Genomic DNA, 13177 nt, shown 5'->3' with positions numbered 1-13177 from the left:
CATGATTCAGTGGACGGGAGTTGGGATGGGGGCTGAGGGTGGTGGCTAACTGCAGCCTGTTTCCATTATTACTTCTGCTCTCACTGCTGTCCTTTTGCTGTCTATCTTTCTGCCATTATTCTTTCTTTCCTGACTACTTCTCCTCTGGCTCCTGTTGTCCAGACCACAACTCGGCGGCCCAAGGTGAGAATAAACAGTCCTGTGCAAGCCACTGCTGAGTGTACAAACATTTTGGCATGTGCATGAATGTGGGCATGTGTAGTAGGACGTAAAAGTTGGTCATAGTACATTATGGGTTCCCTTTGAGAGAGAGAGGAGCTTGGAGTTGGTGATCAGTCCTTTCTAGGAAAATGGCTTCCAGCTATCAGGAGGATAGCTGAGCCAGTAGATTGAATACAAAAGAGAAGTGAGAGAGATTATGGCTAGCCAAGACAGGCTTTCTTGAAGAAGGTAATTTTGATCAGTTTTGAGGTAAAGCACTTGGCACTGTACAGTGTGAGAGTAAGGAGAAGAGTATGCCTGTGAAAGCTTTCGGGTGGCAGTATCTGTGGGTAGCATGTTGTTCCTCAGTGTCAGGAGAACTAAGGGGATTGGCTCTGCTAGGAAGACTTCTGGGCAGGCCTGACTGCCCCAAGGCTTGGGGCTGCAGGACAACTGCTCAGCCCTTACTCCCATTCTCCCAGTCCCCCAGGGGCCTGAGTAGTATTACTTGATTATAAACTTTGTCTTGGGGAGTAAATACAGTAGGTTAGCTGTACTTACCTTGCTTTAGGAGGGAGTCTAGGGCTACAACTTTCACCTTGGCCCTTTACATAGATCATGGGAGGGTGATTCAGCATGACTTCCAGAGTAGAGATGGGCTGTCAGGGCTAGAGAGGCCAGCCCTCCCAGTTTTAGCGCGTCCTTCTCTGGGAACATGAGAATCGAGAACAAACTCTAATCTGTTCTTTTTCTCTGGGAATGACATTGAAGCACTTTTTTTCTCCCTGGGGAGTTGGGCACAGACCCAGAGCAAGGATGGGACTGGGAGTGTTAAGAAACTGCTGATCACAAATGGGTCACAGAAGGGAGTTCTGGGGAGTAAGGGATTCTGCTCTAAAGGTAACACCAGAGCTAGGAGGAATGTGCTGTTCATTGCCAAGGGAGGAACCTTCTAATCTTATGTCTTTTCCCATCCTTTCCTCCCTCCCTCCGCCCCCTGTCCTTTTTACTGTTGCTTTTTGACGGTATCATTTTCTGTCTTCCATCTACTGCCTCTGTTCCCATTGTGCTTTCATATTCTTCCTGCACTTTCTTTTCTCTGACTCCTGCCCTTGCCATATTCTCATACTGTCTCTCTCCCTTCATCTCCACCATCCTCTGTTCTCTCTGGACTACCCCTACTCTCTCTCGAATAGCCCACTCGCCCAGCCAGTACTGGAGGGCCTGGAGCCAGTAGCTCCTTGGGGCCCTCTGGTTCAGCATCAGCAGGTGAACTGAGCAGCAGTGAGCCCAGCACCCCAGCTCAGACTCCACTGGCAGCACCCATCATCCCCACACCAGCCCTCACTTCTCCTGGAGCAGCACCACCACTTCCTTCCCCCTCCAAGGTAAGAACTGGGTTGAGTTAGAGGAGAATCAAGATGCTGGGGGCTGGTGACTCCTGGCTGGGTGTCGGAAATTTTCTGGGGCTAGGGAGGACCTAGAACTTGATTAGAAAGAGTGGGTGTATAGGGGTATAACATATGGATATCTTGCTACTGGCCAAGCTACCTTTTCCTTTCTTACTGTTCTTTCACACTTTCCTTATACTTACTCTGCTGGTTTCATTTGTTTGCCACTTGGTTTTGATGCTGGGGCTAAAAATGTTTGTGTGCTTTTTTTTTTTGTCCGTTGTGGGGCTTAAACTTTGGGCCTAGGCACTGGCCCTCAGCTCTTCAGCTCAAGGCTAGTGCTCTACCACTTGAGCCACAGCATCACTTCTGGTTTTCTGGTGGTTAATTAGAGATAAGAGTCTCATGGACTTTCCTGTCCAGGTTGTCTTCGAACTGCAATCCTCAGATCTCCGCCTCCTGAGTAGTTAGGATTACAGGCGTGAGCCACCGGCACCTGGCTATACACATTTTTGTCTTCTCTGCTCCAGCTAAGTTGTATTGGGGAAGAGGGATGGGCTATGTATACACACAGATGCTGGGGCTTCTCCTTGGCAGGAGGAGGAGGGGTTGAGGGCTCAGGTACGGGACCTGGAGGAGAAACTGGAGACTCTGCGGCTGAAGCGGGCAGAAGACAAGGCAAAGTTAAAAGAGCTGGAGAAACACAAGATCCAACTGGAGCAGGTGCAGGAATGGAAGAGCAAAATGCAAGAGCAGCAGGCAGACCTTCAGCGTCGTCTAAAGGAGGCACGGAAGGTGAGATCAGGATGGATGAAGGGGGTACCTGGGGAGACTGAGGGCTCTGAGGAGGTAAACTGGAAACTAGGTTGGAACTTATAGCACCCTGTGAATAAAGGCAGTGTGGGGCTCTCTGCTCCTGCCTCACCCACCAAATCCCTTTACCAGGAAGCCAAAGAGGCTCTGGAGGCAAAGGAGAGATACATGGAAGAGATGGCAGACACTGCTGATGCCATTGAGATGGCCACTCTAGACAAGGAGATGGCTGAAGAGAGGGCAGAGTCTCTGCAGCAGGAGGTGGAGGCCCTGAAGGAACGTGTGGACGAGCTTACCACAGACTTGGAGATACTCAAGGCTGAAATTGAGGAAAAGGGTAAGGCACACAGAGCTACAGGGGCCAAGTGGTAGGGTGAGACCAGCCTGAATATGTTTATGTTCTTTACCAGGTTCAGATGGAGCTGCATCCAGTTACCAGCTCAAGCAGCTTGAGGAGCAGAATGCTCGTCTGAAGGATGCCTTGGTGAGGTAGGCTTCTCCTCGCTGCTTGGCTTTGATGCTCACTCTGCTGCCTCCACATGTGTTAGAGCACCCATTAGCCTGTTAGTGACCAACGACACTGTGTCTTCTTTCTTCGCCACAGAATGCGGGATCTTTCTTCCTCAGAGAAGCAGGAGCACGTGAAGCTCCAGAAGCTCATGGAAAAAAAGAACCAAGAGTTGGAAGTTGTGAGACAACAGAGAGAACGCCTTCAGGAAGAGCTGAGCCAGGCAGAGAGCACCATTGATGAGCTCAAGGAACAGGTCTGGGAAGCCTAGCTCACCCCTGTCTGATTCTCCTGTTTTCCACTTCCTCCTTCTCTAGACACCTTCCAGCAGCGCTTCTTCCTGTGTCCTCTCTGTTACACAGGTTGATGCTGCTCTGGGTGCTGAAGAGATGGTAGAGATGCTGACCGACCGGAACCTGAATCTGGAAGAGAAAGTGCGGGAGTTAAGAGAGACTGTGGGAGACTTGGTAAGAGAAGAGCACACTCCTGATTTCTGACCATAGTGGAGTGTATTTGGAAGGGATCTGCTGGGAGAACTTGACATATGACCCATGACCTTTACTCAGAGTATGTGATAAGGTAAATCATCCTGGCCCTGCTCTGTGTCTTGACCCTGTCTTTGCTTTCCCCCAACTACCTTGTGGTATCCAGGAAGCAATGAATGAGATGAATGATGAGCTACAGGAAAATGCACGTGAGACAGAACTGGAGTTGCGAGAGCAACTGGATATGGCAGGTGCCCGGGTGCGGGAGGCCCAGAAGCGTGTAGAGGCAGCTCAGGAGACAGTTGCAGATTACCAGCAAACCATCAAGAAGTACCGCCAGCTGACTGCTCACCTACAGGTACCAACTTCTTGCCCTTGCTGCTGCTCTTGCCTTTTCTCTGTTTGTGATCTCCCTAGAGATGCAGTTTTGCCTCACTGTCTGTTCCCAGGATGTTAATCGGGAACTGACAAACCAGCAGGAAGCATCTGTGGAGAGACAGCAACAGCCACCTCCAGAAACTTTTGACTTCAAAATCAAGTTTGCTGAGACTAAGGCCCATGCCAAGGTCAGGAAAGTGGGTGGCCTAAAGGCCAGGATGAGTGTGCCTCTGTTCTTAACAAGTGTGGGGTTCCGAGCTTCAGATTTTTGAGGGGGAGGAGGTTCTTTGTGTGGTAGTATGGAAGAATATAGTCCTGGATTTGTCCCTAGAGTAAGGGATTTGGTGAAGTAAGATATGGTAGTTCTAGAAATTAGATCCTTCCTTTCCTCCCTGTGTACCTTATAGGCTATTGAGATGGAATTAAGACAGATGGAAGTGGCACAGGCCAACCGACACATGTCCCTGCTGACAGCCTTCATGCCTGACAGCTTCCTTCGGCCAGGAGGGGACCATGACTGTGTCCTGGTGCTACTGCTCATGCCTCGTCTCATTTGCAAGGTATATTACATGTGCAATAAAAATCTACTGGACTTCTCTGAGCCAAGTGAAAGTAGTCATCATCATTTCTTCCCACAAAGAGTTTGAGGTAGCAGAAGTACATACTGTCAATTGAGTTACAGATGAAAATATACAGTGTCCATGTTTATGGATTCTGCACTGGATTCAACAAGCTTGGTAAGAGCAGAAACCTCTTCTCTCCTACTCACTGCTGAAGCAGGACAGTGGCTGGCCCTGAAGGCTTTTTTTCCCCCCTGGCTGGTCCTGGGGCTTGAACTCAGGTCCTGGACGCTGTCTATGAGCCTCTTTGTGCTGAAGGCTAGTGCTCTACCACTTTGAGCCACAGTGCCTGGTTTTCTGCTGGTTAATTGGAGGTTAGAGTCTCACAGACTTTCCTGCCTGGGCTGGCTTTGAACTGTGATCCTCAGATTTCATTCTCCTGAGTAGCTAGGATTCATAGGTGTGAGCCACCAGTGCTTGGCAAATTTTATGCTTATTCATTTAAGTGATTTGTCTTAAAAATTTTGGAAAAAATTGTATTTATACTGAGTATATATAGACTTTTTTCTTATTCATTTAAGTGATTTGTCTTAAAAATTTTGGAAAAAATTGTATTTATACTGAGTATATATAGACTTTTTTCTTGTCATTCCCTAAGCAATACAGTATAACAATTACTTATATACCATTTATGTTACATTAATCCAAAAAAAAGTCTTTGCTGTTACATTAAATACTAAAAGTAATCTAGAGATGATTTATAGTATAAGAGATGATGCACATAGATTATATGAAAGTACTATGCCATATATAAAGTATATGAACAGTCATATATTATTTGTGGGAGTTGGTTTTTTTTTTTTTTTTTTTGCCAGTCTTGGGGCTTGAACTCTGGGCCTGGGCACTGTCCTTGAACTTCTTTTTGCTTAAGGCTAGCACTTTACCACTTGAGCCATAGCGCTATTTCTGGCTTTTTCTGTGTATGTGGTACTGAGGAATCAAACCCAGGGCTTCATGCATGCTAGGCAAGCACTCTACCACAAGCCATATTCCCAGCCCTATTTGTGGGAGTTTCTGAAACCAATCAGATAACTTTCCTTCATAAATATTTTTTATGAAAAAAAAGTTAAGTTTCTTATGAGAGCCCAGCTAGGGATCTGATTTAGAGTAGGGCAGGATGAGGAATAACGTTTAAGCTGAGGGCCCAAAGGTTGCTAAAAGTAGATAGGAAAATAATTGGCAGGATAGTGTTCTAGATGGAGAGACAGCTTTAAGCCAGCTTTTAGTCCCACTGCCCATTCATTCTCATTCCTAATCTTCACAAGCTCCTCACATCATTACCCTTTTCCCTAGCGAGACTTGCTGCTCATCTATCTGCTTTCTCTCGCTCTTGTACTCCTCACATAGTTGTTAAGCTATCTCCTGAATTCCTGGGCCTGTGTTCTCCACCCTTTGCTCAAGTCACTGGTCTTCTTCCCACAGGCAGAACTGATTCGGAAGCAGGCCCAAGAGAAGTTTGAACTAAGTGAGAACTGTTCAGAGAGGCCTGGGCTGCGAGGAGCTGCAGGGGAGCAGCTCAGCTTTGCTGCTGGGCTGGTATATTCACTGAGTCTGCTGCAGGCCACACTGCATCGTTATGAGCAGTAAGTGACTCCTGACCTCCATGCCAGGGCCATGGGTTCAGGATTAACTGAAACTGAGTTTGCTTGGAAGACCTTGGCTTCACAGAGCCCTTCTCTGGTCTCTAGTGCCCTCTCTCAGTGCAATGTGGATGTGTATAAGAAGGTGGGCAGCCTCTACCCTGAGATGAGTGCCCATGAGCGCTCCTTAGATTTCCTCATTGAGTTGCTACACAAGGATCAGCTGGATGAGACTGTCAATGTGGAACCTCTCACCAAGGCTATCAAGTACTACCAGGTCTGGGGCGAGAATTTATGCATGGGGTAGGTGGGAGGGAAGCTTTTGCATAAGGGGAGTTATTGTCAGTGTATTCAAGGTTGCATGTCTTAGGTTGGCTGCTTTTGGCCCAATTTACTCTGAAGTGTACTTGTCTTATGATGCAGTTCCTTGAAGGTTTTGGATATTCTTGAGACCAGTAATGGCCAGGACTCAAATTACAGTTTGGGAAGGACTCCTTCTGTCCTTCCACAGGCTAAAGGCTCTCTGTTTCTTTATCATCCCTCCTCAGCATCTTTATAGCATCCACCTTGCCGAACAGCTAGAAGACTGTACCATGCAGCTGGCCGACCACATTAAGGTGAAGTGCCATGATAAGTGGTTAATCCTATTATAGGGGTTAGAATAAAGGATATTAGTCCTGGAGGGATGTCATATAAGACTGTGGAAGGGTCATCATAGCCAGATCAGGCAAGTTGGAAGATCCTATATGTGGATGTCAGCAGAGGGGAAGGCTTCTTAGAGATGATAATGTGGGCAGAAAGGCTCCTATTGGAGTTTAAGACCATATGTTTCTATCCCCACAGTTCACCCAGAGTGCTCTGGACTGCATGAGTGTGGAAGTGGGGCGGCTGCGTGCCTTTTTACAGGTGAGGGCACTTCTAGATTTGTGCAAGTTCCTTTTCTTTTTTATTACCTACCTCACTCCCAGCCTTTATGCTAACTTGGTTTCTCATCCATTTCTTATTTCCTATGTAGAGTGGGCAAGAGGCTACAGATATTGCTCTTCTACTCCGGGACCTGGAAACATCATGTAGTGACATCCGCCAGTTCTGCAAGAAGATCCGAAGGCGAATGCCAGGGACAGATGCTCCTGGGATCCCAGCTGCTCTGGCTTTTGGACCACAGGTTTATTGCTCCAAGTGTAGAAGGGCAAGAAGCTGAGTAGAGCTAGCAGGGGACTATAGCACATTAAGACTGGATCTAAGGCTAGAGGCATGGCTCAAGTAATACAGTACCTACGTGAAGCAGGGCCACACCAAGCCCTGGGTTCAAACCACATTACTGCAAAAAAAAAAAAAAAAATTAAAAAAGTCTGGATCTTGTCAAGGGACAAAAATAGTTTTGGAGTAGCTAGGAACTGTGATGTTGGACTCAGGGTGGGCTCTTGACTCTAGTCTATTACACAGGTATCTGACACACTCCTAGACTGCAGAAAACATTTGACATGGGTGGTGGCTGTACTGCAAGAGGTGGCAGCTGCCGCTGCCCAGCTCATTGCCCCACTGGCAGAGAATGAGGGGCTACCTGTGGCTGCACTGGAGGAACTGGCTTTCAAAGCAAGCGAGCAGGTTGGATTGGATGGCTGAGCAGGAGGAGGTGGGAGTTAAGTAACCAGTGCAGGACTTTCACTTCTGTCTTTGGCTTCTGCAGATCTATGGGAGCCCCTCCAGCAGCCCCTATGAGTGTCTGCGCCAGTCATGCAACATCCTCATCAGCACTATGAACAAGCTGGCCACAGCCATGCAGGAAGGGGAGTATGATGCAGAGCGGCCCCCCAGCAAGGTGAGTAGACACTTCATTGGAAAAATCTAGAGGCTAGGAGGGGCAGGACATGTATATTGTTGCTAGTGGTGGGAGGGCAAGGATGCATGAGGAAGATGCCTAGAGCAACATCCTGCTGAAGGTTTTCTCTGACTGGATTCTCTGAAAGGAGTACATTGGTAATCTCTGTCTGCCTCTACCCTCTGACCAACCTTATCCCTTAGCCTCCTCCTGTTGAACTTCGGGCTGCAGCCCTTCGTGCAGAGATCACAGATGCTGAAGGCCTAGGTTTGAAGCTTGAGGATCGAGAGACAGTTATTAAAGAATTGAAGAAGTCACTTAAGATTAAGGTAAGGGTAGGCTGTGAGGGCTCAAAATATGATGGGACCTAGGGCAGCAGCAAATGTCAGGTTGGGACTGAGATGGCTTGAGGGTTGAGGGGAGAAGTAGAGCCTGTGATCAGGGAGTCATACATACAGGAGCTTTTCAGGTCATGGGGTCATGGGGAAGATGTCAGGGTACTGGAAGCTATCTACCTTGTCCAGGGAGAGGAGCTGAGTGAGGCCAATGTGCGACTGAGCCTCCTAGAGAAGAAACTGGACAGTGCTGCCAAGGATGCAGATGAACGCATTGAGAAAGTCCAAACTCGGCTGGAGGAGACCCAGGCACTGCTGCGGAAGAAAGAGAAGTCAGGCACTTTCCTTGGAGCTCTGCTTCTTCTAATCCTCCCTCCTGTTGGAGGCTCTCTATTCTTAAGCATTCCCTTTTCCCCTTGTAGTATGATTCTCCTAACCTCACTATTCCTGCCCTTGTTTTTCACTAGCATGGATAGTAAGGGGTACAATGACCTGCTGGGACTGAAAGGTCAGGTATGACAATGGAGAAAGGCCATTCCTAAGCCTAGATTCTATTTCACAGAGAGTTTGAAGAGACCATGGATGCGCTCCAGGCCGACATTGACCAGCTAGAAGCAGAGAAGGCAGAGCTAAAGCTGCGGCTAAACAGCCAGTCCAAACGCACAATCGAGGGGCTCCGGGGGCCTCCTCCTTCAGGCATTGCTACCCTGGTCTCTGGCATTGCTGGTGGTGAGTGCATTGGGATAGATACACATCACTGGCCCAGAGGAGACTAATTTTTTGACTCCTCTGTCCTTGGCCTTGGTTTTGACTTCTGCCGCCTTCTCCTCTGGATGTTCAGCTAGGAATATTTGCCCAGTTGCACTCTGCCTACTTTCACCCAAGTTTTGACTTTCACAAATGACATATGTAGAGTACTTCTGGACAAATAGGGCATTACCAGATTTGTCAGAAGGTCAGCATAATAACATTAGGTGAACTCTGCTAGTTCTCCCTTCTGGATCTTTCTATCCCAACCCTGTGTCCAGAGGGTTGTCAGTCTGAAGCAGTGTGGGCTAACTCTTCCCAGGGCATCCAGCTCTGCCTGTTTTTTATTGTGCCTCTCTTGGCACTGCATTTTGCTATTGAGTTGACATGGCTTCATTCTATGATGTGATTATTTCTTCTATTGTATAATTGTCAGTTTTGCTTGTGGCTTGTTTTGACCTTTACCTAATCACTCATGGTCCAGGCTTCTTTTCTACTTTCCAGGCCCAGTCTCCCACTTTCCTTGGTAAGAAAGTGTCTGATGCCATCTTAGTTCTCATCTGTCCTATAGTTTGTTTTTTGTTGTTCCTCAGTTTCTTACTTGCCCTTTTCACCTCCAGAAGCTAATTTCCTTGGCTGGAATTAAACTTTTTCTTGATGCTCTTGTGTCTTGTCAGATAACTCCTCTGAAGATCTTGTTCTCAGCTAAGTCCTTATCATGGATGCCTTTTGATTTTGGGCGGTGACCAAGTATCTTGTGTTATAGGACTCCTGTGATATATACATTATTTGGAAAGGGTGTTCAGAATAACCATTTTATAGTGTTTAATGAAGGTTCTTTAAACAAATGCTGATTCTGAATTAATGAAACTTCCTACAAAAAGGAGGCATTTTCCCTCAGCATTGGGGAAACCTAAGGAACAAAGGAATGGTTTGCATTCTCAACCTAAGTTTTACTGGTGAGCATTAAGGGTACAAGTGCATTGGAGTCTCTGGATTGCTCCCAGCACCCTTGTTGGAGATGGTGCTGCAAGTGCTCCTGCATTATACTCACCTTGCGATTCTCATATAGCACTTCCTGACCTAAGCCCTCACTCCCTCCCCACCCCTCTCTCTTTTGGTTGGTCATGAGGCTTGAGCTCAGAGCCTGAGCTCTTTTTGCTCAAGGGTAGCATTTTGAGTCATAGCTCTGGTTTTCTGGTGGTTAATTGGAGATAAAGTCTCAGGGACTTTCTTGCCCAGGCTTGCTTTGAACTGTGATGCTCAGATCTCAGCCTCCTGAGTATCTAGGCTTGAACCACCAGCGTTCAGCCTCTTTCCTCTCTTTTTATATATATCTGCTTCTATGCTAAAGGAGGGGTAGAGAAAGGGTCATCAGGAAAAGGGTTTTCCTCTGTTTAGGATCCCTGGGTATGTCCACCTAGACGCAAATCATGTAATTCCTTTCTCCTCTTTTCCTGCTCTCCCATGGGCTATCCTGAACACAGAAGACCAGCAGCGAGGTATAGACTCACTCTGGCTAGGGCTTACAAGGGCTGGTGGGAATCAGGTTGGTGAATAACCAGAACTGGAGGTGGGAGGAAAGGAGGAAAAGGGAAGAACAAGGATGGAGCCCAGCTTTTAACCTTCTCCACTTGTGACTGAGGTCATTTGTTACGATATCCACAGGGGGTGCTCCTGGGCAGGCTCCAGGTTCCTTGCCAGGCCCAGGGCTGGTGAAGGATTCACCCCTACTGCTTCAGCAGATCTCTGCTATGAGGCTGCACATCTCTCAGCTCCAGCATGAGAACAGCATGCTTAAGGTGAGGAGCCTACAGGGAGGACTGGGGTAGAAGGTGAAGCATGTCTGCCTCTATTGAAGAGTGATGGCAGAGGCCTTCTAGAGCCTCTTCCACTGCCTCTCTTTTTCCCCCACAGGGATCCCAGATGAAGGCATCCTTGGCAGCTTTGCCCCCTCTGCATGTTGCAAAGCTTTCCCTCCCACCCCACGAGGGCCCTAGCAGTGAGCTAGCAGCTGGAGCACTGTATCGCAAGACCAGCCAGCTTCTGGAGACATTAAATCAACTGAGTACACACACTCATGTAGTAGATATCACTCGCACCAGCCCTGGTATGTTCACTTGGTCAGATGAATACTATACCTCCCCTCATCTCTAGGGATTTAGCTTCTTCCTAGGAGTCCTTGTGCCATAGAAGTTCTTCCCAATAGTGTCCTTTAGTTTCCAAGTTGTCTGCTTGATTGACCCAATCTCTTCAGTACTTGTTCCATGAGAACATCAAGTAACTGTATTCCTGACCCTTAATTCAATTCAGCTGCCTGTCTGGGCCTCCTTGGGCCTCACCAGCTTTCCCTCCCAACAGCTGCCAAGAGCCCATCGGCTCAGCTTATGGAACAAGTGGCTCAGCTCAAGGCCCTGAGTGACACCATTGAGAAGCTCAAGGTCAGTTCAGTTTCTATTCTCCACCCTACAAAGCTCACTTCAGAGCATTCATTGGTGGAACTAGGCACTTCTGAAGTTCCTTGGGCCAGCTCTGTGCCAGACAGTACATTGGGGAGTAGGTGGGAAGCCAGAATTTTGCCTTGGGAACTACCTTAGTACAAACAAGTTAAATTCTCATCAACAGAATGCATGAGCTAGGATCCTCTTTGGGGTTTGTGGCTTGGGCTACAACTTCTGTTAGAACAAAAACCACTGTGGGGTAAATCACTTATGGGCATGGTTCCCTAGAGACAGGGAAACTGGGCTTTAAAGAATGTGGATCTGGGGCTGGAAAGTTGGCTTAGTGGTAGAGTGCTTGCCTTACATGCATGAAGGTCCTAGGTTCGATTCCTCAGTACCATGTAAGCAGAAAAAAAGCCAGAAATGTGAGGGGGCTGGGAAGGTGGCTCAGTGGTAGAGCGCTTGCCTTGCATGCATGAGGCCCTGGGTTCGATTCCTCAGCACCACATAAGCAAAAAGAAAAAGCTGGAAATGATGATGTGGTTAAGTGGTAGAGCGCTAGCCTTGAGCTGAAGAGCTGAGGGACAGCGCCCAGGCCCAGAGTTCAGGCCCCATGACTGCCCGCCCCCCCTAAAAAAAAAAAGAAAGGATCTGTAAAGAGGGATGTTGTGGGAATGAAGTTGAAGGTGAGAATAGAAGTATAGTGATGACTGAATCTTTGCCCTTCTGGCAAAGCATTTCTATGAAACCAGGGAGGCCTTGTCCTAGGCTATGGGGACTCCTAAATGAAGTCTTGTTTTGCCCTCTCCAGGATGAAGTCCTTAAGGAGACAGTAACTCAACGCCCTGGAGCCACCGTCCCCACTGACTTTGCCACCTTCCCTTCTTCTGCCTTCCTTAGGGTAAGGGGGAATATAGTGTAGAGAATAACGTGGTATGGGGGCTTCAGGTGAGTGTCCTACTCCTGGGAATTTGAAGAGGCCTCCGGAGGCTCAAATTCAACAAGTATTTACCCTATTTGTTGTTGTTGTTGTTTTAGTTTTGGTCTGGCAAGTCCAAGTATTACTTGCAAGTAATTTAAAAGTGCTCTCAGTGTTTCTACAAATTCTAATATTTTAGAAAAATATAAAGAGCACATCCCTGACTTTTATATCAGGTGACACTCAAAACTCCCTTGCCAGACTGTATACACCATTCCCCCTATTCTAATTTGAAAAATGGGGTCACTATGGCCTAAGACCTCAGAAGCTTCACTCTCCCAAGGGCTACTCCTGATCTCAGTATTCAGAGTATCCTTCAGTGGCCAAACATTCCAATAAATCCCTAACCTGGCATCCTATTTCTTTCTCCAACACCAAGGCCAAGGAAGAGCAGCAAGATGATACAGTCTACATGGGCAAAGTGACCTTCTCCTGTGCAGCTGGCCTTGGACAGCGACACCGGCTGGTGCTGACCCAGGAGCAGCTGCACCAGCTACACAGTCGCCTCATCTCTTAAGCACTCCTCCCTTCCCTGCTGCCTGTTCAGCCCTCAAATCATCCTGTCCCTGTACTGCTCTGCCCGATGCACAGCCCCCAGCCAACCTCAGCCAACCCCCAGGGAGAACCATGTGAATTAAGCTCTTCCCGATCCATTCAGCTCTGCTCCAATCCTGTCAATCTCCTGCTCCTACCCTTCACATGGGTTTCCCTACTCTCATCCCTTACCTCTTCCATAATTAGCTGTTCAGCTGCTCCCTCTTTCCAGAGGGGCCTCAGGGCATGTGGGGGGGGGGTAGGCTGAGACCTCACCACCAAAGGTTGAATGAGGTCCCCCTGATTGAGGACTTCATCCCTGATTAAAGCAACTTTTGCTTCA

At 47.9% G+C, this 13177-nt stretch overlaps 1 protein-coding gene across 9 annotated transcripts in view; it reads left to right on the top strand.

Annotated features, from left to right (window-relative positions):
• Window positions 1-13177, top strand: part of Dctn1 (dynactin subunit 1) — a 33721-nt gene extending 20544 nt beyond the window's left edge. For 5 of the 9 annotated variants that reach the window (XM_069989029.1, XM_069989026.1, XM_069989028.1 and 2 more), the window contains 26 exons: window positions 163-183; window positions 1398-1589; window positions 2190-2387; window positions 2538-2742; window positions 2816-2894; window positions 3010-3169; window positions 3276-3380; window positions 3565-3756; window positions 3848-3964; window positions 4184-4336; window positions 5819-5979; window positions 6085-6253; window positions 6525-6593; window positions 6820-6882; window positions 6992-7141; window positions 7423-7584; window positions 7667-7798; window positions 8002-8127; window positions 8323-8465; window positions 8696-8862; window positions 10368-10382; window positions 10549-10682; window positions 10798-10990; window positions 11242-11321; window positions 12133-12222; window positions 12680-13177. In XM_069989029.1, the coding sequence (XP_069845130.1) occupies window positions 163-183; window positions 1398-1589; window positions 2190-2387; window positions 2538-2742; window positions 2816-2894; window positions 3010-3169; window positions 3276-3380; window positions 3565-3756; window positions 3848-3964; window positions 4184-4336; window positions 5819-5979; window positions 6085-6253; window positions 6525-6593; window positions 6820-6882; window positions 6992-7141; window positions 7423-7584; window positions 7667-7798; window positions 8002-8127; window positions 8323-8465; window positions 8696-8862; window positions 10368-10382; window positions 10549-10682; window positions 10798-10990; window positions 11242-11321; window positions 12133-12222; window positions 12680-12817 (3414 nt within the window). In that variant the 3' untranslated portion in view covers window positions 12818-13177. The remainder of the gene's footprint in view (window positions 1-162; window positions 184-1397; window positions 1590-2189; window positions 2388-2537; window positions 2743-2815; window positions 2895-3009; window positions 3170-3275; window positions 3381-3564; window positions 3757-3847; window positions 3965-4183; window positions 4337-5818; window positions 5980-6084; window positions 6254-6524; window positions 6594-6819; window positions 6883-6991; window positions 7142-7422; window positions 7585-7666; window positions 7799-8001; window positions 8128-8322; window positions 8466-8695; window positions 8863-10367; window positions 10383-10548; window positions 10683-10797; window positions 10991-11241; window positions 11322-12132; window positions 12223-12679) is intronic. The other 4 variants (XM_069989030.1, XM_069989025.1, XM_069989031.1 and 1 more) reach the window with 3 other exon arrangements.

This window comes from Dipodomys merriami, unplaced genomic scaffold, assembly GCF_024711535.1.
Source record: "Dipodomys merriami isolate MVZ:Mamm:240054 unplaced genomic scaffold, mDipMer1.0.p SCAF_37, whole genome shotgun sequence".
In the NCBI taxonomy this organism is placed as follows: domain Eukaryota; kingdom Metazoa; phylum Chordata; class Mammalia; order Rodentia; family Heteromyidae; genus Dipodomys; species Dipodomys merriami.
The sequence above is the reverse complement of the archived record's forward strand: the minus strand, read 5'-3'. Positions and strand labels throughout refer to the sequence as shown.